This window comes from Myotis daubentonii, chromosome 3 (genome assembly GCF_963259705.1).
Source record: "Myotis daubentonii chromosome 3, mMyoDau2.1, whole genome shotgun sequence".
Taxonomy (NCBI): domain Eukaryota; kingdom Metazoa; phylum Chordata; class Mammalia; order Chiroptera; family Vespertilionidae; genus Myotis; species Myotis daubentonii.
The window spans coordinates 147,126,868-147,151,091 of NC_081842.1; the positions used below are offsets into that span (position 1 = coordinate 147,126,868).

At 39.5% G+C, this 24,224-nt stretch overlaps 1 protein-coding gene across 10 annotated transcripts in view; it reads left to right on the forward strand.

Annotated features, from left to right (window-relative positions):
- The window catches only part of ARHGAP29 (Rho GTPase activating protein 29), an 85,765-nt gene that overhangs the window by 12,065 nt on the left and 49,476 nt on the right, over positions 1-24,224 (forward strand). The window contains exons 1-4 of one of the 10 annotated variants that reach the window (XM_059688773.1): positions 52-227; positions 563-709; positions 5,440-5,676; positions 22,038-22,172. In XM_059688773.1, coding sequence (XP_059544756.1) covers positions 5,472-5,676; positions 22,038-22,172 — 340 coding nt within the window. In that variant the 5' untranslated portion in view covers positions 52-227; positions 563-709; positions 5,440-5,471. Of the gene's footprint in view, positions 1-51; positions 228-562; positions 710-5,439; positions 5,677-22,037; positions 22,173-24,224 lie in introns of those variants that run through there. The other 9 variants (XM_059688777.1, XM_059688774.1, XM_059688771.1 and 6 more) reach the window with 9 other exon arrangements.

Here is a 24,224-nt window from a genome sequence, read left to right on the forward strand (position 1 = left end):
TGACCAATGGGCGAGTCCGGCGGGAGGAGCAAAGCCGGGGCCCGCGGTGGCGGCGGCCGGTGCGGTGGTTGGTGGTGGTGGTGGCTGCACGGGCGGCGGTGACTTGGCCGAGGTCCGCGGGTCTTAGGAGATGAGGACGCCGAGCTCCAGCCCTCGCCGGCGTCGTCGCCGGCGGCCGTGAGTGTTGGGCGGGCGTCCGCCTCCGGGACACGGGATGGAGCGCCGCGGTGAGTTTTGGGCGGTGGCTGCCTCTCGAGGCTGGAGTCACTCACGGCGGCCGCCCGCGAGCTGCCGTCCGGGGTCCCGGCGGCCCACGCGGTGGCCCCGAGCGGAGGCCCTGCGGTCTGCGTTGGAGACGGGGCCGGTCCTCGGGGCTCCTGGCTCTTCGGGGAGGGGTCGGGCCGTGGGGAGGGGCGCGCGGCTCTTGGGCGTTGGAGCCGGAGGGCGCGCGCGGTGGCCCCGAGCGGATGGTGACGACGCTCCTAGAAGTAAACTCGGCAGGTCCCACGTCCGCATCCTGTTCTAAGGGCGCTCCGCATTAAGTTCCTAATTCTCACGGCAGGTCCGAGATGACTTCACGCGTTTTTCACACGGGAAACGGGTTAAAAACTGCCGGAATATTCGTACTCGTCATTGGCGGAGTGCGGATTTCAGCCCCGTTTTGGCAGTTTTGCTTCAGAATGTGTGCTCGTGACCGTTACGCAGTCTGGTCTCTGGTCTTGCTTTCCCTGAGCTCGTCCAGCTCCCACCTGCCCGGACAGCAGCCTCACTTCTACGGGGTCTCATTCCTGAGATGGTTAGGATTGCCGTGGGGCATTGTTCAACTCGTCTGTCTTTGGGCCGAGGAGGGGTGTTTCGTTCTGTCTCCGTGATTTTTCCCCATTCCGTTGTGGATGTGTTTGGGGCTTGACGGTATTTTTGGTTTTTGTTTTTTAAAATTTCTTTTTGACGGATGAGCTCAAGTCTGGGACTTTTCCAGCTGGAGCCCTAGTGGTAAGGAGCCTCGCGTCCCCATGTTAATCTTTTCTTTTTTTTTTTAACTGTCTTTCTCAAGAAGAAATTGGCCTCATACTTTTTCCGAGGGCAGGACTGTTGCTGGTAAAGGAGGGAGCTGCGTGCCCCTTCCCCTTCTCCAGCTGTCTTGGTGAGGATAGCTCGTGTCCCTCACTATCAATGTTTGCCGCCCTTTTTACTCCATTTCCCACTCTGTTTTTAAATCCCGGGGTGGAGAACGTGCTCTTTGGCTTTGGGTAGTTTGAGCTGGTCAAGGCAGAGCCTTGCCTGCCAAGAATGCTAGACATTCTGGAGGCGGGAGAGGTTGTGCAGCTTCCTCTTTTAAAACGTGCTGGGTTCCAATTGCACAGGAATGAAGTGTATGTGCATTGCATGCCTTTCTTTAAAATTGCAGTTATTTGCATATTATTGCTAAAACTTTTGACATACTCTTATTCTCTTTTTGTGGAGAGTGCCTTTTAAAAATAGAATTAAAGACCTCTAGAATGAATATTTCTGATTTACTTAGAATTTTAAAGCTAAATTCTTACCAAATCAGAAATTGTGCTGAAATAGCAGATTTCTGAAATAACTGGCCATGTGTGTGTGTGTTTCCCTGAGGTAGAAAGAGTAAGATGGGAACTATTAAGTACAGATATTTGGGGCAATTTTATACCTCAGTCAGCCCACTGCCTAAAGTGAAAATACTTCTGTAATGATACACTGCAAGGGTTGAGGGGGTATATTGGGCATCTGACATTAACACAGACTACTGACGGCTTGGAAAAAACACATTCCAGGGTCCTGGAAGTTAGCGTTCACATTTCTAATGCAAATTACTTAGAATTTAGAACATGATAAAGAACGTGATTTTGCACAGTTATTTTCTGTTTGGTACAAAGTTCTTTGAGAAGTGGATATAACACGTTTTTAATGTTGATGGTTTGGAGTTTAAAGCGATGCATTTAAGGAGAGTTTCACATATTTTGCTCAGCAATCTATTTGCACAGTCCAACTTCACTTGGAAGTGATTGAGTAGGTTTCCATGAAGTCAGTTACGTTTCTGGAATTGTTCCTAGTTCTATATTTCTTGCTTACAGTCTCCAGATATATTGTAGTGAAGGCACATCTTGTTTATTACTTGTGCTAAAAAATTATCTCCCACAACAAAGCACTGCTAACAGTTATTGAGTCTTCATGATGAGACAGACACTGTGCTAAGTGTTTTCCATATTATTACCTCATTTAATTAAATTACCAGTTACAATTAGTTACCAACTACATTTTATGTTATATCAACTAGAGGGTGTTCATTTTGGGACATTGGAAAGTAGTGTGGATGATCTTGGAAAGTGTATATCCACCAAACTTTCTCATTATCATAGCTCAATTTTATGAAAGCTTGAATTAACTTTGTTATTTAAAATTTTTTCACCTGTAATTTTTTTCAGTTTGAAATATGAAAAGTAGTAAAGTATGTATAACAAAATTAGTATATTACTCACCATAATGCTGACTGGAGGTAGGGTATAACCATTTTAATCTTCCTTTCCCCGTGGTTGTTTTTTGTTTATAGAATTTATTAGTCTTGACTAAAAATGTTTAAGCAGTTTTAAAACATTTTACAACTTTGGGTTACTAATATGACACTTGTTTAAAGTAAATTTTGTTATTGTTGAGATAAGTAAATTGCTTTATTTAGAACTTTTGATATGTCTTTAATTTTTATAACCACCCTTTTACCAATGACAACAACCAGTTCTCTAATTTATTAAACTAAAAGCTGTCAAAATTAATCAGAATGACTTGATTAAATAAGCTGCAAAAGTGATGTTAGGTTAATAGTCTTCTCAATTAGTGATGTCTAAAAGAACTGCCAAAATAAGGCACTTGAGTGTTTTGGGTTTCTTGTTATTGGGAAGACTTAATAAAAGTGCTTTAAAAATTGTCCTACATTCATTTTAGAAATTATCTACACACTTAAGGGTTAATGTTAGATAGGTTTGAAAATAGTTTAAGTGTAGAAATTACATTCTCAGAAATAATTTGAGATTAAAAAGATTATTCAGTAGAATAATAGTTTTAAAAACTATAAAAGAAATATTAGGACCCTTTAATAATCGGAGGTGAGAAACAGTCATAGAAATCCAACTTAGATTTCCGTTGTATATAATCTTGCCTTTATTCAATTTTATATGCTTGGAGTTTTTTTGTTTGTTTTGTTTTGGGGTGTTTTTTTTTAAGGTACCGCTTTAGAGACAAATTTTTAAAAACCATTGATATTTTCCAATTAAAACTGCAGCAATCTGGAGTTAACCATTTTTGCATCTATAAAAATTATTTAAAACTTTATAAATTATAAGCTTATTTTCATTCTGCAAATAGTTATATTTCATCCCTCATATGCCACATACTGTGCTGTGAACAGAAAACAAATGATTAGCAAACAGATGTGGTCTTGATTTCCTTGAGATTATCATCTAGATAGGAAAGTTCATGAAAAGTATAAGATACTGTAAAGTGTCTCTATAGGAGATTCTGCTCTAGTTTGGTGGTGGTGGTGGTGATTATGGGGGCGGGGGTGGTCCAGGAAGGTTTCTTTGAGGAAGTGATCTGTGAGCTGAGATTAGAATGAGTAAACACAGGGTAAGGAATAGTCCGGCAAATGGAACTGTATAGAGATTGGATACTGAGTCGAACAGTTAGTGTTTTTTAAAGTTGTAGGGTCATGGACCCATTATGAGTGTGAAACCAATTTGGTGGGTTGCAAGCAGCATTTTAAAAAATGAATGGAGTAGAATAGAGATCATCTGAGTATATCGCCTGGCTCCTGCTTTCTGTATACACATAGCACCACATAAAAACATAATATAAAATTATTTTTTACTGTGGGTCACAGTAAACAAACACTGTTGGAAGAATGAGAAGCAAGTGTGTGTGGCAGGAGTGTTGAGAGTGTTGACTAGGCATCTTGACTCCGGAGGACATTGCAGAGGTACTTAGGACCCATACATATCTCATGCTGAGTCTTGTAGTGCATGATAGTTCCTTACTCATACTTTGGAAGAGTTTTGAGCAGAGACATGACATGATGAGATTCATGTTTTGAAAAGTATACTCAACACTTTGAGGAAATTAGTGGCAGTAGCTCAGACAAAAAATGATAGTAATTCACCTAGAGTGGTAGTAGAGATAGAAGTGGATAATTTAAAAATAGATTAGGAAGAAAAATATAGTTAAGTGAGGTATAGGAAAGAGTAAATGATACAATAATATATCTTACACGTGACCTGGAAATGAATATTATATAAAACTTGTGTAAATTTTACAGAAGTCCCTAGTAGTTCTTCTGTTTTGAAAGTATCCAAATATTCAAGCCAAAGTATTTGAAAAATGTTTTAATGATGATGCTTGAGATAATCTAATTCCACAAGTCATTTCCTTTTTGACTCCAAGAGATACAAACAAAATTAGGACTTTTTTCTTCTGGAAAGGTAAAATGAAAACATGAATTAGAAAAAAAGAGTTTTATTGAGTTCCGATTATGTGCTAGGATTAGGTGTTTTATCATATGAAAATCAATATTTTTATTGATTTTTAGAGGGAGAGATAAAAGGAAAAATCAAGCGCTGCCTCCTGCGTGTCCCCTACCTGGGATAGAGCATGCAACCCGGGCATGTGGGCATGTGTCCTGACCAGGAATTGAACCAGCAACCCCTTGGTGCATGGGACGATGCCCAACCAACTGAGCCACACCGGCCAGGGCATTATATGAAGTCTTTTAATTTTGTGTTTCCTTTTAGTCCTAAAACACATAGCCTGTAAGCAAATTGTACAGGTAACACATTTAGAAAGGCTATTAATCATCTCTTTACTTTGGGAATAACATCCTGACAATACCTACCTCATGAGATTATAAGAATTAAAAGACAATGGTATAGGAGCATCCATCCAACACATAGAGGGATTTTGAAAACAGGTCTTTATTTTTTTAAAACTCATATTTCATCTTTATTTTTGAAGGTGATGTCATGGAGGGAGAATGTGTCCTACTAAATGACACTTCAGGATAACTTTTAAAAATTACAAAAATTCTATACCAGGCGTTAAGAGCATGGCTTTAGATGAGAAGGCAGATCTGGGTTTAAATACCAGTTCATCATTTATCACCTAAGAGCGAAAATAAATTATTTAATCTCCAAACCTCAGGTTCTTTAGCATGTGAAATGAAGATGATAGTATTTTGCATATCATATAGTTGTCAAGATTACTGGCGCTTAATAAAGAGAAGCTACTACTATTAGTAGTTGTGGAGTGCAGTGTTTGTGGTGGTTGGTTTTAATGGAATACTGAGGTGGGCTATGGGCTATTTGTGAAAACCTAGAAGAATGTTCCCCCTGGTTGATGTGGTATTTGTGTTTCTCTCTTTTTTCTCACCCCTTTAAGGATTTCAGTTTTTCTGACTGATATATGAAAGGATGATTGCTCACAAACAGAAAAAGACAAAGAAAAAACATGTTTTGTCATCAGGCCAGCTCTCTACTGATGTTACAACTTCTGAAATGGGGCTCAAGTCTGTAAGTTCCAACTCCGTTTTTGATCCGGATTACATCAAGGAGTTGGTGAATGATATCAGGAAGTTCTCCCATATGCTATTGTATTTGAAAGAAGCTATTCTTTCAGGTTTGTCAACTATTTTCTCTTAGCATACTTACTGGATAGTTTGTAAAATTTTAAATGCCAGCCTAATGCTCTGGTTTCTCTTCAGATCGCATAAATCTTTCGCCTTTTAAATGCCAGCCTAGTTACAAATAAGTGTGTACACAGTGGTAGAAATAGAGTATTCTTCTATAATTATTATAGCCCCCCCCTTAAATGTTTGATGTTTACAGTGTAAACTATTTTATAATCAGATATAGTGCACTGCATTATAGGAATTTTGGTAATTGTGAGGGAATAAGAATACAAAGAACAAAAATAGGTCTTGGGTTCTTAATGGTTGGGCCCACTTGACATAGGACATTTTAGATCATTGGATTTTTAACCTTCTTAATAGTAACAGTACATTGATTGGTCTTTAATAAGCAGACTTATGTTTATCATTTACATTGTTGATACTTCTGCCTAGGTTTGGTTTCCTATATTGTTCCTAAAATCTGATCTAAAAATCACTGCATTTGAGTGAAACTTTTTTCTCAAACTTAATTCTGTTTTGCTGTTCTTCAGTTTGCTTCTTCAATTGAGAATCAAAAATTTATTCTCTATCTAGTTAGATATGAATAATAGAGCACCAGACTTGAGAAATGAAGTTGAGATAAAAGTATGTGTGTGAAAATATATTTTTCATGAAAATTTAATATTAACCTATAAGGTTATTATCCTTCTAATAAGAAAATTAGTACTTCAGAATTTAAATACTCAATTATATTACTGATAATAAAAAAGCTTACCATTTATGGCTGGTAAGTTACTTGAAAAATGTAAAATCAATCTTTTGGATAGCCAACTCTCATTAGTAAGCAATGGTCAGAGAATTTTCATTATTTACCTTTGGATTGATTTTAATGCTTGGTTCTTCAATCAGAGTTAAAAGGATATATATATGCCATTTCAGAATAAATCTTGGGTTTGACAAGAATTTGTGTTTTTCTGCCTTGGGATCATTACTATCAAAATCTGGAAACATACTATTTAGTTTATTTGAGTTGATAGAACCTTTTTTGTCTGTTTTCCTTAAACAAGGGAGTTCCTATACTAATAAAAGCATAATATGCTAATCCAGACCGGATAGACTGGATGTCTTCTGGACGTCCTTCCAGACAAAGCCACGGTGGTGGGGGCCGAGGCAGAGGTGGTTAGGGGCGATCAAGCTGGCAGGGGAGAGTGGTTAGGGGCAATCAGGCTGGTGGTAGTGGCAGTTAGGGGCAATCAGGAAGGCAGAGGGGTTAGGGGTGATTAGGCAGGCAGCAGAGTGGTTAGGGGCGATCAGGTAGGCAGGCAGGGTGAGTGGTTAGGAGCCAGCAGTCCGGATTGTGAGAGGGATGTACGACTGCCGGTTTAGGGATCAGGCCTAAACCGGCAGTCAGACATCCCCCTAGGGGTCCCCGATTGGAGAGGGTGCAGGCTGGGCTGAGGGACCCCCTCCTCCCCTCCCCCCCCCCCCGCATGAATTTCGTACACCAGGCCTCTAGTGTATAACATAAATTAACCTCATTATAAATGATAAGAAGAACTACATAATATGCTTGCTTTTAATATTGGTCATGGTTTTCAGCCTGTTAGAGTATCAGACTATTCTTTATCTAATAAAATTATTACAAGAAATATAATCTTCAGGAAAGCAAGTAAAACATTTAAATTCTATAACTCTTTAGGGTGATATTATTACATATTTCTCTATACATAGACTAGACATAGACCATTCTTTTGTATTCTGGGTATTGAAAAATATCCCTAGACTTCTGCTATTCTTTAGTACCATCATAGCTGTAAATTATGGCCAGACAGCAAAGAGCTATTTCACTGTTTTTCTTTTGCAGTGAGGGAGCCTTATCAGTGGCCTTGCCAATATTTTGTCTTTGCCTCCGTAAGAGGAAGGATGGCAAATTTTTGTCATTGTTTATGACCTTTTAATTCATATCAGATGGCTGTTAAACAGCTAAGAATTTAGCTTTTAAGAACATAGAATGTAGGTATATAGTTAAATCAACTTTTGGTGTGATTTGAATGCCATATTCTTTATATACTTTACTTGTCATGAGGCAGTGATGTGCAAACCACTTGACTATTGCTTCAGGTGTTCAATCATATTGTTGAGGCTAGACTTTACCTTTTACTGAGTACTTTTATGTACAAACAATATTGAGTCACACAGTCCCCACAAAGACAGGTACTTTTAGCCCCATTTCACAGATGAGCTGTATGTATAGGTGATTTTATCAACCTCTTGATGCTGATAAATAGTGGTTTCGTTTGGAATCCAGAGATCACCAATGCAGAATGATGTTTCTTTCCATTCTGTCTAACCTGCTTCACATGGCAGGCACTCTGTAGAAACACTGTTCAGTTTTCATATTTCATTAGCCAATTCTGTTTTCACTGAGGATTATCTAGGTCTGCACTATCCAATATGGTAGCCTTTAGACATGTGACTACTTAACTTTAATTAAGTAAATTTAATTAAAATAAAGAATTTAGCTTCTCAGTTGCCGTGGCCACATTTCAAATGCTTTTTAGCCTCAGCATTTTGGACAGTGAAGTTATAAAAATTTCTGTCATTGCAGAAATTTTTATTGAACAGTGCTGGTACAGACATTTGGTCTTCATCAGTCTTGAGAAATTGAGATGCATTCTTGTTCTATAAATATTTTTTATTTCTATAGCATTAAAAGGAAACCTAGAAAATTGTTATGGGAGCAAATTTGAGAAAAATTTACATAGAAATAGGCACTCTTGGGGTCTGTTTGGATTCTTCTTCCTTAAGTTGCCTTTAGAGCAGCGGTTCTCAACCTGTGGGTCGCGACCCCTTTGGCGGGTGAACGACCCTTTCACAGAGGTCGCCTGAGACCATCCTGTATATCAGATATTTACATTACGATTCATAACAGTAGCAACATTACAGTTATGAAGTAGCAATGAAAATAATTTTATGGTTGGGTAACAATATGAGGAACTGTATTTAAAGGGCCAGAAGGTTGAGAACCACTGCTTTAGACGGCGTAGTTTTCATGTCTTTGATTTGAACAAGCAGATCAATTTCCAGCCAGGTTATACAACTTGGTTGAATAAGTAGTAAGAGATGACAGAAAGAGTCCTGGAAAGAAAACACATGATTTAGGTTCTAGGCCTAGGTTTTTTACTGACTAGTTTTGGAATATGGCTTAAGTCATTTAATGATTTTTTAAGAATGAAGTGCTTAAAACAGATGCTATCAGTTTTATAATTCTGTGATTCAAAATTTGATTGGAGTTGGAGATTCTACATTGTTTTGAATATTGACAGTTTATGGCTGAAGAAGACAGCTAAGTATTTGTTTTCAAAGTATATAATGCATTTTAGAGGGCATCCACATCCTACTATTCTATAGGATTTTTAAAATGTGAATTTTATGATAATTATTTTAAGTGTGATATTTATGAAAATTTTCAAAGTGTGAATGTAAAGCTCATATTGCAGGAGTTGTTGAAGAAATGATTAAGAAAATAGGTTTTTACCAAAGAGCCCTGTGTCCCTTAGCAGGGTTAAAATATGTTTGCAGTTTGCCTCTACTGTTTTTATTTACAAATAAAAATAGAGAGCTTAATGTGGGAGTTCAGAGGACTGTGAAAACACTTTCTTTGATAGGGTAAGTGATAGAGTTGTTAATTCTTTCTGTCCACTACTTATTTCCAGGAGGAGGTTTCCCTGTAGTCTTATACAAGTAGCAGATGTGGAATTCGAAGTTTAGATCTCTATCCTGTGTTATTAAGGTGCATTATGAGTAATTACAGGGGAAAATTTTGCATCTTATGTTAAATGCTGAAGGCACTGAATTAAATAAACATACATCCTCTGTGTTTAAACATAACATCACAGATTAATATATGTGCTGTGTACCCTAGCCGGTTTGGCTCAGTGTATAGAGCGTCAGCCTATGGACTGAAAGGTTCTGGGTTCAGTTCTGGTCAAAGGCACATAACTTGGTTGCATGTTCCTCCTGGCCTGGGCTCTGATCAGGGCATGTGCAGGAGGCAACCAGTCGATGTGTTTCTCTCAAATCGCTATTTCTCTCTGTCTTTCCCTCTCTCCCTATCTCCTCCACTCTCTTTCTCAAAATCTATGGAAAAGGAGTGAGGATTAAAATACACACACACACACACACACACACACACACATAAACACACACATGCACAGTGTAAGCACCAATTCAGGTTTATGGTGTTGCCCCTGAGGAATAATGTGTTATGAATTCCAAAGAACAGATTCATAAATCTAGTTTATACAGTAATCTTAAACTGTCTTTGTGACACATCTCTCCATTCCCAGGTGGAACACAAACTTTGGGAATTTGAAAAGTGCAAGGCTTTTTAATTGGGCTAGAAAGAATAGTTCAGATTATATAATTTTTCTGGTACTTAGTGCTTGAAAGTTTCCATTGTCATTATAGAATATTAGAGGCCCAGTGCACAAATTCGTGCATGGGTGGGGACCCTAGGCCTGGCTGCTGATCAGGGCCGATCAGGGCCAGGGGCCAATCGGGGCCTGCTGGACGGGGGAAGGGACTGCGGGCTGGTTGGGGCCTGCCTGCCGTGGGGAGAGACGGGGTGCGGGAGGTTGGCACTGGCCCCAAGGAGGGAGCCATACGTCAGCCCCCCTGTGAAAGGGACTGCATCTGCTGCCACTCACCCCTGGTTCCCCATCCTAGTCCGGGGCCCGAAGGCCCTGGCAGGGTCGGGAGAGGAGGCGACGGTCGTCGGTCGTGGGCCGGGTGCAGAAGGAACAGACACTGGCGCCCTGTGTGGTTCCCTGCCTCTCCCCCTCCTCCTTCCCTCACCACTGTGCCACCATCGTGGTGGGCAGGCGGCAGGCTGATCAGGGCTTGCCGGCCAGGGGGAGGGACGGGGCGCGGGAGGCTGGCTGCCGGCCCTCACCCCCAACCCCCATGGGAAAGGGGCCACATCTGCCACCACCCACCCCCAGTTCCCCGTCCCAGCCCAGGGCCAAAGGCCCCGGTGGGATCAGGAGAGGAGGCGACGGTCACCAGGCCAGGCACAGAAGGAACTAATGCCGCCGGCTGGCCACGGGAGTTGGCTTGGGCATGCACTGACCACCGGGGTCAGCTTCTACATTGAGCATCTGCTCCCTGGAGGTCAGTGCGCATCATAGCAACTGGTCGACCGGTTGTTCCAGTTGTTCTGGTCATTCAATCCTAAAGGTCACTTAGGCTTTTATATATATATAGATATTTGAAGGTCAGCAGTTTAATATTTCTTGTAGTATATTGATTATATGATACTATTTGTAAAATGTATTTTAATAAAAGTTTAGTATTGTGAAAATGGTGTCTTGTTTTTCAGTTTTGTTTTTAAATAGGCTAGAAAGGGAGATAAAGCTATCATCAGTTTCAGATAAAGTAATTCTCTAACTTTTAAAAAGTGCTTTCTAATTTAAGAGTGTACCACTTTTATTTTGTAAAAACATAACTGATCTCATAAATGATAGCTTCTAATGAATTCTAGATCCTAAATTTGACAGAACTACTGTATAGTTAGAAGAGAGAGATGTTAACTTTCTAGAGCAAATTTTATTGAACAAAAAGATTAAACAACAAATTTAATGCCATTAAATAATACGTTTTGTTGAAAGAGGGAAGTTTTGCATAAATTTCCCAAATCTTAATTGAAATACTGTCTTATGGGTTAACCCATTTTCCCCATGGTGAATATATAGGAGGATGTGTAAATTTATTTCAGACAACTTTCAATGAGTGTTAATTTGACTATTGATGATGATACTTAATTTTTGGCCCCTACAGTATCCCAGAAATTTTGTGAAATATTAGATACATTAAGTTGCAAGTCTTAGACATGCCCTTCTGTTGTGTCCTTTTAGAAGTAAACCTCTCAAGAAGTGATTTCTAATGGGTATAATTTAGGATTGGTTAATGTGAATGGTAATGGGTTATATTTTAGTGCCTAGAAAATATGGATTGAATCTTTGAGGAATGAAGTATGAAATACAGGTAACTCATTCATTACACATGTGCCAGCTCTTAGGAAATTACTGTCCTCTTCTGTACTTGCCTAGAATGGTTTACTTAACACCACTTAAAATAGTAACTGGCATATTTGATTAGAAGTTGAAGCCTATTAAGTTATAGATTGTAGAGTATTATCATTAACTATAACTTCTTTAACCATGTTGATATATATTATAGTGATTAAGAGCACAAATTCTAGAGCTAGAATGCTTAAGGTGGACTCCTCATTCTGCCACTGGGCAAATTACTTATCTTCTCTGTGCCTCAGTTTCTACATGTGTTCAAAGGAGTTAATAGTACCTTTCTCATTGGGTTGTTGTGAAGATTAAGTGATTTCACAAAAATAAAGCTCTTAGAATAAGTGTTTTAAAATGTCAGCTGTTATTTTTACAATCCCCAAGAGGCTGGATAAAGAAGGTGCTGTTCATGCTTCACTTTTATCCTGTAAATTCAGAAGTCATTACAGCAAAAAAGGGAGTTTCCTAGTGATAAGTTCTGAAACATTTTTTCCTCCTTGTTGTTTTCATTGCTTTCCCAGAGAGGTTAAGCTGAATTAACAAGACTGATTTTAAAAATTGTCAGGTTTTTTTTTAAACCAAGGAAAACACCATGGATATTTACTTAAGTATTTCCATGAAGTGTTTGCAATATAAACACTGTGGTATTGTGTTAATACATGAGAACCAAAAAAGTGGAGCTGGCTAATCTGTTTTCACTTGATAAGCTGAATGAAGCCGAAAATAAGTGGCATAAATGAGTGAGACAAATTAAAATTTAGATTACCATATTACTGGGATGGTAGGTAAACAAACAAACATTGGGATACTGGAGTTTTACTATTCTGGATAACTAGTGTTAAGATTTTGGTTGAACATTATTATATTTGCATATATAATACCTTTGTGTAGTATAAATTAAATTTCATTACATTGACAATGTGGCCACTATGAAATTTAAAAATTAATTTGTATTTATTTATAGGATTAAATTAAATACTATAATTTAATTTTATTGGCATAGAAATATTTTTATAAAGTATATCTTTAATTATGATTTTATTTCTAAGTAATTTACTAATTTAGATTTTATATACAAAATGAAATTAATACTTAACTTTAATGTTTCATTTTTATTAGCCAAATTACTGTGGGACCTTGGTATATAAGTTTGTAATTGAATGTAATTCTATGTGAGACAAATCTGTTTTCAAAGGTATTTAGTTTGAATGGCTTACAGATTTAATAGAAATAATAGATGTTTATATTAAGACTATAAAGCAGTTTTGTTTCTGCTAATTTATTTGATATTCACAGCTTTTTTAAAATTTTTTACGGCAACTAGGGCAGACGTTCTTACTAGTTCCATTTTACTGATGATTAATCTGAGATCAGAGAAGCGAAGAGTTTTGTATAAGGTTATTTCAAGGAAGTGTGTGGCAGATCAAGCATTGGAACCTATATTTCTTGATCTAAATCTATTGTTTTCTACCATACCAATTAGCCACTTAACCTTTCTTCTGTACTGGGGAAGAATAGTTACTGCCTTGTGCTTTGCTCATTGCTATCATTGTCTGGGCTTGGTGGGGTGCAGGAATATTTAGTATTGCTGAAGGAGCTACTTAAACTTAAAACTTTTTGTAAAAGTTAACTTTCAGCTTAAGAGGCCTTTTGCCTCATAAAAAGAATTTGAGGTAGCTTTATTCTTTTATAAGGGAAAAGAACATTTGCTAAAAAATAAAAAAATCTCAGCTGAAGTATTATCAGGATATAGTGATGTGCTAGTAGTTGATGCTTCTACTAAAAATTATAGGAAAGTTTATGAATCTTGTAATTAACATTTTCTCTGGTTGTCATGTTCATTTTTGTTGATTATTCGGCTTCAGAAGTGTATTCAATCATAGGAAATTGGAATTATTTATTGGGTAATATGAAGTACTTCTGAAAATAACTCAGTTACTGTTTTTTAGTATTTTAATTTGAAACAACTTCAATATGTGTTTATAAGGGCTTCCTTGTAGGAATAAAGGAACTTTAACTGATAGTTATTGGGATATTTGCAGTGCCTTTTGAGAAGAATCATAGCATAGAATTTCAGTGTTAAAAATTATTGACGATCCCAAAGAGTTTTTGTTGATGTGGCTTGTATCTATTACTGTTTACTGTGTTAGAAATTAAAACTAAGAACATTGAAAAACATTTAATACTTTTGAAATATATTCATTTTAACATTTAATTTCCTTGACTCTGAAAAGACCAGAATTTATTACCTTGGTTTATTTAAGCATTTACACCATTAGTATTTTGTAGTTCTTGTTTAATATCCAACACTAATTTTGAATATTGATGGTTATATAACACTCAAATATCAAGCTTTTTTGGCCTGAGACCCCAAAATAAGGCAACGTATTTTTACAGTATCTTCTAAGTATATTGGTAGTTGTAGCTTTTATTATGAAACATCTGAGTAGGGGATAGAAATGACCATCTTTCTTTTTTAAGCTAACAGGTTTCATAAGGAATCCAATACAACTTTATAACACTAGATAATCACTAAATACTGGTTTTGATAAGTAGGCAGAATTATTGCCATAAATTAGAGTTTCATTTAGTTATAGGCCAAACAAAGAATAGATTTTGCAGCACAAAAGAGGGAAAAGAATGTAATTGTTATTTCTTACAACTAGTCAAATATTACTGTTTTCCACAGACTTCTTTTTTTAAATATATTTTTTATTGATTAAGATATTACATATGTGTTCTTGTCCCCACGTTACCCTCTACCCCTCCCCCCCCGCTCATGCCCTCACCCCCCCCACCCCCCCGTTGTCCGTGTCCATTGGTTAGGCCTATATGCTTGCATATAAGTCCTTTGGTTGATCTTTCCCCCTTACCCCCACCCTCCCCTACCTTCCCTCCAAGGCCCGACAGTCCAATCAATGCCTCTCCGTCTCTGGATCAGTCCTTGTTCATCAGTTTATGTTGTTCATTATATTCCACAAATGAGTGAGATCCTGTGGTATTTATCCGCTCTCCAGTTCCATCCATGCTGTGGCAAATGGTAAGAGTTCCTTTTTCTTCTTCCTCTTCTTAAAGAATACCTTTCAGCATTTCATATAATGCTGGTTTGGTGGTGATGAACTCCTTTAGCTTTTTCTTATCCGTGAAGCTCTTTATCTGACCTTCAATTCTGAATGATAGCTTTGCTGGATAAAGTAATCTTGGTTGCAGGTTCTTGCTATTCATCACTTTGAATATTTCTTGCCACTCTCTTCTGGCCTGCATGGTTTCTGTTGAGAAATCAGCTGACAGTCGTATGGGTACTCCCTTGTAGGTAACTGACTGTCTTTCTCTTGCTGCTTTTAAGATTCTCTCTTTATCTTTTGCTCTTGGCATTTTAATTATGATGTGTCTTGGTGTGGTCCTCTTTGGATTCCTTTTGTTTGGGGTTCTCTGCGCTTCCTGGACTTGTAAGTCCATTTCTTTCACCAGGTGGGGGAAGTTTTCTGTCATTATTTCTTCAAAAAACTTTTCAATATCTTGCCCTCTCTCTCCTTCTGGTACCCCTATAATTCTGATGTTGGTACGCTTGAAGTTGTCCCAGAGGCTCCTTACATATCTTCATATTTTTGGAATCTCTTTTCTTTTTTCTTTTTCGGTTGGGTATTTTTTGTTTCTTTGTATTTCAAATCTTTGACTTGATTCTTGGGATCCTCTTGTCTGCTGTTGGATCTCTGTAAATTATTCTTTATTTCAGTCACTGTATGCTTAATTTCTAGTTGGTCCTTTTTCATGTCCTCCAGGGGCTCACTATACTTATTGAGGGATTCATTAAATTTATCGGCGGTTTCCATAAAATTCTTGAAAAACCTTATAAACGTAGCCTTGAACTCTATATCCAGTTGTTTGCTTTCCTCCATTTCTGCCATTTGTGACCTGTTTCTTTGTCTCCGCATTTTGGCTGCTTCCCTGTGTTGATAGAGTGGCCCTGCGTGCCAGCTGTCCTGTAGGGCCCAGAGGCTCAGCCTCCCCAGTTACCTGAGGTGGACACTCTTGGTGCACCCCCTTGTGGGCTTTGTGCACAGTCTTGTTGTAGTTATGCTTGGTTGTTGTAGGGTCACTGGGAGGAATTGACCTCCAGGCCAATTGGCTGTGAGAATCAGTTGTATCTGAAGTGGGAGAACTTCTGTGCTGAAGACACCCTTCTGGGGCAAGACTTGCTTCAGTGGGGCTTTGGTGCTCCCTGAGTGTGTCCCTTATGGATCTGAGGAGTTGCAATCTGGATGGTCCCCCTCTGACCACTGGGTACAGTGACTCCTGGATCTAAGGAGGTGCTAATTCAGCCTCTGCCTGAGGCCACACAGCAGGAGCCATGAAGAGGCTCAGCTGTGAAGCAACGCAAGCCGCTGCGGGGCCTTGGGCCTTCTCTTGGAAGTTCCGGGTCTGCCTGTCCCAGCTGCAGTTAGGTACATTCACATGCAAAAGCCTCTGCCGCAGCCTGGGTGGGGCGAGGTCTCAGGGAATCAAAGGGCGGAACAAGCAGCCATGGCAGATTCTCCGCCCTGCCCTAAGGAGTCGCGCGTCTCAGTGTCCCGATAATTGCTGCAGGCACCTCTGAGGGAAAGCCGCCCTCAAGTTAGCCCGCTGCCCGACAGTCCAGCTTCTCCCCGTATTAGTCCTGGGTCCCCAGAGACTTCCCGGAACCGGAGTTCAGAGCAGTCGGGAGCTTGTGACTCCCTCCAGATTCAAAAAGACAGCCGCGTCCTCAGGTGCTACCCCCTTTCCGCGTGCACACGAACCTCCGTACCTCTGCACTTCACCTCCGCAGCTCCTCTGGCTCTCAGTGTGCTTTTCTTTCCTTCTAGTTGTAGAATTTACACTCAGCCAGCCTTCCTGTTGTTCTGGATGATGTCCGCTCTGTCCTTTTATGGTATTTTTCAATTGTTGTGGGAGGCAGCAATTTCCCGGTGTTTATCTATGCCGCCATCTTAGTTTTTCTCCTCCACAGACTTCTTTTATTTCAAAGCTACTAGGTTTAATTTCAGACCTAACCTGTGTTACTAACCTGTTTCTACTGCTGCTTAAACTAGTAATAAGAATAACGGTAAGCATTTATGGAGGCTTATTATGTTCCACCCACTTATGTGTTTTAACTGATTTAATTCAACCAACCCTATGAAGTAGCTACCATTACCTTCTTTTTATAGGTGAGAAAACTGAGGCACAGAGGAGGCTAAGTAAATAGATCAAGGTCCCTCAGTCACAGAGTTGGAATTCTCATTCAGGCTATCTGGTTTGAGGCTATGCTTTTTTTCCTTTTTTTAACCCCCATCGAAGGATATGTTTATTTTTGTTGCTGTTTTGTTTTTTGTTTTTGTTTTTTTTTTTGAGAGAGATAAACATTGATATGAGAAAGAAACATTGATTGGTTGCCTCCCTCGAACCTGCTTTTAACCAACCACTAAGCTATATTGCCTCAACTAAGTAAACCAACTGAAATAACACCCACAATAATAAAACAGAGAAAATAGAAGATAGTTAATAACTTAATTATGCAGCTAGCTTCATATACTCATTTCCCTAGGAATTAAAAAATATGCAAATAAAATTTTAGTTATAAAATAATATATATTTATGGAAAAATTTTAATAGTACATAAAATTTCTAAAATCCTTTGCCCATTTACATTTCATTTTCAATAGACTTTATTTTTAGAATAGTTTTAGGTGCACAGAAAAATTGAGAAGATAGTAGAGTTTCCATATGTTCTTATACCCAGTGTCTCCTATTAACATCTTACATAAGTATGGCACATCTGTTAATGAACCAATATTTGATATAATGCTACATTATTAGTGAAAGTCCTTAGTTTATTCAAATTTCCATAAATTTTCCCTATTGTCTCTTTCAGTATCCTATCATATTATAGTTGGGCCCTCCTTGGTCATGACAGTTTCTCAAATATCTTCATTTTGATGACCTTGACTGTTTAAGGAATGTGGACTAGGTATTTTTTAGGATGCACCTTAGAATTTGTCTGATGTTTTCTCATGATTAGTCTGGGGTTATGAGATATTGGGAGGAAGGAAGATAACAGATGTAAAGTGCCATTTTTATCACATATCAAGTGTACTTACTACGAACATGATTTATCACTGTTGATGTTGACCATGATCACTCGTCTTAAGTAGTACTCTACTTTTTTCCATACTCTACTCTTTAAAGGAAGTCACTATGCGTATGCTTCACCTTTTTGAGGACAAAACATCTACATTAATTATTGGGAATTCTTCTGTACGAGAGACTGTTTCTTCTCTTTCATTTATTCAGTCATTTATTTGTATCAGTATGGACTCATGGAACTTTATACTCTGGTAGTATAATCTAGTACTACTTTATTCATTAGTTGCTCAAATTATTCCACCTTTAGCCATTGGTAGCTCTTTCAGTTGGCTCCTGTGCATACCTCTTCAATATGAGGATCTGTTTCTTTCAAGCTCTTACTTCCTAGTATTACAAGATGTTCCTAACTTATCTTATGTATTTGCTGCCCCAGACTGAAAATCAGCCAGTATCTCAAAGGAGCTCTGGTTCCTGTTATTGGAGAATGGTATTAGAAACTAAGCTCAGGGTGCTAGGTGTATTCGTTATTTCTGTAGTATCACTTCTTTTAGGTCCTCTCAGGTGACAGCAAAGAAATGTGTGTATACTAACCTACATACTAATACATATTTCAAAATATTTCTCTATGTAGCCACCTATATCTGTGTTAAGCTAAACACGAATTTGTACTCAAATATCCAATTCTAATCCATCACCACACATATCATTATAGCTTCCTCCCCCTGCTTAATTGTAAATTTCTACTCCAACAGTGAGATACCTGGCTTCCACCATCCATCATCCATTTACTCAATTGTTGACTTCCAGTATACATGTATAGCAGTATCATAATTGTTAACCTGAACCTTCATTGAAAACACTTTATCAGCCAGAATATAGTACTTATGTGCTTTTCTATGCCTTTAGTCTCAGAGACTTTATTCATTTCCAAGAGTACTTAGGCCAGCACCTGATTCCCTGTATTTTTTTTTTTTCTATCAAAATGTGTTGGTTGAATTAATTAGATTTTCTCTTGAAGACATTGTTCTCTCTGCTTCCATTATTATCTGAACTATTTTTCTGTGCCTTCTCTTAGAATATTCTTCACCTTGATATACACAGCTCCCAGCCTTGTCTGCTCTTCTTATCCTACCTATTTCTCTCTCTCTTTCCTTTGTTGTTAATCCTCGTCCAAGGATATTTTTTCCATTGAATTTTAGAAAGAGTCGGAGGGAGGCAGAGGGAAGGAGGAGGGAGAGAGAGAGAGTGAGGGGATTGGCGGGGGGGAGAAAGAGAGAGAGAAAGATAGAGAGAGAGAGAGAGAGATGTAAGAGAGGCACATCAATTGGTTACCTCCTGCACACACCCCGACCAGGGTGGGGGATCGAACCTACAACTCAGGTATGTGCCCTTGTCTGGGAATCGAACCTGAGACCCTTCGGTGCTCAGACTGGCACTTTAACCATTGAGACACACCAGCCAGGCCATATTTCTCTCTCTTGATAATGCTGTTAATGAATTGAATATTTGATGGATGATGTTAGAATATCTTGTTTTTTATCCTATATACAGTTTTTCTTTCTAGTGATTATCTTTTAACATTTCAGGAAAAATTTAATTGTATAATTATAATATGACACTTAAAAAACATTTTTTATTTGTTTTTTTAAGCTATTTCAGTAGGGAAGCAGTATAACATTAAGAGTGTGGCTCATTTGGTTGGCTGTCATCCCATGTACCAAAGATTGCTGGTTTGACTTCTGGTCAGGGTACATGCCAGGGTTGTGGGCTCCATCACCTGCAGGAAGCACTAATAGATGTGTCTACCTCTCTCCTTAAAAAATCAATTTAAAAAATGACCTTTAAAAAACTGTGTGGCTTCAACCATTATACATACTAGAGGCCCGGTGCACAAAAATTTGTGCACTTGGGGGGGGGGGTCCCTCAACCCGGCCTGTGCCCTCTCCCAGTCTGGGACCCCTCAGGGGATAACGACCTGCTGGCTTAGGCCTGCTCCTGGTGTCAGAGGGCAGGCCCAATCCCTAGGTGCAGCCCCTGGTTGGGCTCAGAGCAGGGCGGATTGGGGAGTTGGGGCGCCGCCTCCTGTCATGCACAGAGCAGGGCGGATCGGGAGGTTGCGATGCCACCCTCAGTCATGCTCAGGGTAGGGCCGATTGGGGGGTTGGGGCACCGCCCCCTGTCACACTCAAGGCAGGGTCAATGGGGAGGTTTCAGTGCCACCCCCGTCACGCACAGAGCAGGGCCAATCGGGGTTGGGGCGCTGCCCCCTGTCACTCACAGAGCAGGGCCCATCAGGGGGTTGGGGAGCTCCCCCCTGTCACGCACAGAGCAGGGCCAATCGGGGTTGAGGAGCTCCCCCCTGTCACTCACAGAGTAGGGCCGATAGGGGAGTTGAGGCACCGCCCCCTGTCACACACAGAGCAGGGCGGATCAGGGGGTTGGGGTGCCACACCCTGTCACACTCAGGGCAGGGCCGATGGGGAGGTTATGGCTCTACCCCGTCACACACAGAGCAGGGCCCGTGGGGGGCGGTTGGGGTATCGCCCTCTATCACCCACAGAGCAGGGCCAATCAGGGGGTTGGGGCACCGCAGACTGTCACACATAGAGCCGCAGGGAGATCAGGGGTTGAGGAGCTCCACCCTTTCAGGCACAGAGCAGGGCTGATCAGGGGGTTGGGGCGCCTTCCCCTGTCATGAACAGAGCAGGGCGGATAGGGAGGTTGTGGCCCCGCCCCCTGTCACACACAGAGCTGCAGGGCGATCAGGGGGTTTGGGCGCTGCCCCCTGTCACGCTGATCCCGGTGCTGGGAGGCATATTACCCTTTTACTATATAAGATAGAGGCTTGGTGCATGGGTGGGGGCCAGCTAGTTTGCCCTGGTTTGCCGGCATGAGGGGATGATGGCTGTTTGCAGCTGGTCACACACCCTTCAGGGTGGGGGTCCCCACTGGGATGCCTGGCCAGTCTGGGTGAGGGGCTGAGGGCTGTTTTCAGGCTGGTGGGTGACTGAAGCTCCCAGCTGCTCCTTTTTTTCTTTTTTTTTGTTTTTATTCTGGGCCAGCTTTAGCTCTGAGGCTTGGCTCCAGCTCTTAGGCCTCTGCTGCTGAAAGCAGGTATCTGGTTTGTTTGGGTTCTATAATCGAAACACTGTTTCAACTCCAGCTCTGAGATCCTGGCTGGCTGAAAGCAGGTTTCTGGGGTTTTGTTTAGCTTCTATATTTGTAACAGTGTTTCAAACTGCAAGCTCAGAGGCCGGCAGCGGCAGGCAGGGAACGTTGGAGTCCTCCGTCACTGAAGCAAGCAAGCCTCATGTTCACTTCAAGCTGCCTGGCTGCCGGCCGCCATCTTGGCTGGCAGTTATTTTGCATATCGCCCTGATGAGCCAATGGGAAGGGTAGCGGACGTATGCCAATTACCATGTTTCTCTTTTATTAGATAGGATGATTTAAATTCTGTTTTTACAGTCTAGTAACATGGTGAACTTAAGTGTGCCTCAGTTTTCTCATCTGTATAATAGAGATTTTAGGAAGCACTTAATAAGTGCTATTATAAAACACTAGAGCTCTGTAAAGTTGCAGAAAGGAAAATTACCTCAGAGTACTGTATTTAAGGTGGTTGTCTTTTTGAAGCTTTTGAGGATTATTTCAGGGGTTTTAAGTATTACAGGGTGATTTTACTTTTTGGTTTGCCTGGAATGGTGACCTAGGAATATGCCTATAAGTGCTGTCATGACTATGAGTAGCACCTCTGTTTTCACTGGCTAGAGTATTCTGGTTTGAATGATAAATTGTATGTTCTTAAATGTTGGTTAATATCTCACAAACTCTCGTACCATATATATTAAAAATTATATTAGAATAAAACCACAAAGACAGGAAAAATGGTACCGTATAAAGTTTCCTTAAGGGAAATCTGGAGAGCATATTTTAGGCAGAGAAAACTGAAAATTGACCGTAACTGTGAGAGCCTTGAAATCCTTAATGAAAAAAATGATTAAAATTTTTTGAAGGCTATATGTATAAATTATATATAATTGCAATGATGAGGAAAGAAGGAAAATATTTGTAGGCAAAAATTGTGGAACCAGTGCTTCTACTTGAAATATGCTTCAGAATGATTTTTCATACTTTAGATTCCTGAAACTTGGTTTTGGAATAAAATTTAATTTTTTTCTTTTTTTTTAAAGACTGTTTTAAAGAAGTCATTCATATACGTCTGGATGAACTTCTCCGAGTTTTAAAGTCTGTAATGAATAAACATCAGAACCTCAATTCTGTTGATCTTCAGAATGCTGCAGAAATGCTTACTGCAAAAGTAAAAGGTAAGAAAGATTATTAAGAGTGGGTTAGTGAGGGCAAAAAAAAATCCAAGGAATACATTTTCATTCATAATCACTACAGAGCCATCTCCTCTCGTGACAATTGTATGATGTGTATTAATAGGGATTATGTTGTGTACTTCTATATTTAATATTCCCACTGTCATACCTAAAGCTCTTTCTCTTAAAACAAAAACTTTTTTTGGCAGAAAGCACTTTAAAAATACTAACATAAACTACACAAATGATGTTTAAAATGTTTGAGTTTTTAAAGTGTCCATATTCTTTTGAAGTAGGCTATTAGTATACCAAACATCCTTGTTGTGTGAGGACAATTGGTGCTAGAAAAGTTATAGTGACTAAACTTAAACTAGGGAACCAAATGGAGAAAAAGAAGACTTAATTTGGACATTATGTAAAGTGTAAGGTGTGTGTGTGTGTGTGTGTGTGTGTGTGTGTGTGTGTGTGTGTATGTGAGAAAAGCATGTGCTAAAAGAATCAAGAATTGGGACATTATCCTCTGATTAAAAGACTTGCTGCCCCAAAGTAGTAGAATTTGTTAATCTGGGCTGAAATACATAAGAAGGCTTGAGGGTGAAGGGAGTACTGGAGAAGAAATGAGACTGGAGGCACAGAGTTAATTTAGGAGATTGTTAGAAGTAATGAGCTAGATGAGGATTAACAGTCTGATCTACAGCAAAAGCTGGAATGTGGCAAAGTACAATTATGGATGTTACAGAAGAGGGGATGGATGTTGATTTGATGAAATATGCCACAGGTTGAATATCAGGGGTTAAGTTGGAATTTGGAGTTGAAGATATGGACTTGAGAGGAGTTGTTGATATTTAAGTGGTGATGGAAGAGGATTATACCAGCTCAGTGTGTGTAGAATAAATATTGGACTGAGTATGAGATCCCAGAGACAGAAGATAGAGGAACCAGAGGAACACCTAAGAAGTAAGGAGATGATCTGGAGAAAGGTGTCATGAAATTTAAAAGTGCAAGGTCCTAAGAAGTGATCTTCAGTGTTAAGTGTCACTGATAGGTAATGCGAATCCAAGTAAAGTAACTATAAAAAGCGACTCCCTGTGGATTGAATAAGGAAAGGAAAGCCTAGGCTTTATTGTGGAGCAGAATTACCTGTCCTGCCTCTCAAAGGCCAGGTAGGCATTAACTCGGCGAGAGGGTGGTGTTGGAGACTGATAGAAGGCTCTTGTACAAGAACTCTGGATGTTGAAGAATGTGATATATACCTGGTGAACACCGTAATATCTAGAGAGGGCAAATAGCAAGTGTCAAGGGATGAGGCAGGAAGAGCAAAAAAAATCTTTTCAATAAAACAGTCTATACCGTACTTAAGAACTGCCTCCTCTACTTTTGACATAGACCTGTCCTGTTTGTGTGGTTCTCTTTTTTCTGTATTTCAAGTACTGGGGGAAAAAAGTAAATAGATAACTTCTGTTGTGGCTTTTAAAAATTTGCTTAATAACCACATTTGTTTTTAAATAGACTGTTTATAAGTGCCATTTAACTTAACTTAGATAGGGAAATTTGTGTCTATAGATAGTATAATTTCCATGCTTGGAAATAGCAACCACAGTTCATTCAATTGTTGTCAGTAGCTATTGTGTGCAGCCAGGATGTCCTGGGGAAGGAGTGTGCTTGTGCATGGTTGGTGTCCACATTCCAGAAACAGACTTGAAGAAAGTGGTCTCTCAGCTGCCTTGAAGACCTTTTTTCTTTTTTTTTTTTTGGTGGTAAAGCAGTCTTTTGAATATTATTTCCCATTATGACTGTCTTTACCCTTGGGATTATTGTTAGGATTTTACTTTTGTGTTTGATGAAATTTAAAAGAATACTTTGTTGGGAAACTTATTCTGATTCAATAGGATTCCATGAAACTAGAGACTAGAAAACTTTAAAAATTATGTTGTATTTGGTATTTGTTTTTAAATAACGCCCCCCCCCACACACACACACATACACTCTTATTCTTGAGGTCATCTAAAAATATATTTGATACCTCAAATGAAAAATATTCAATGACCTAAACAA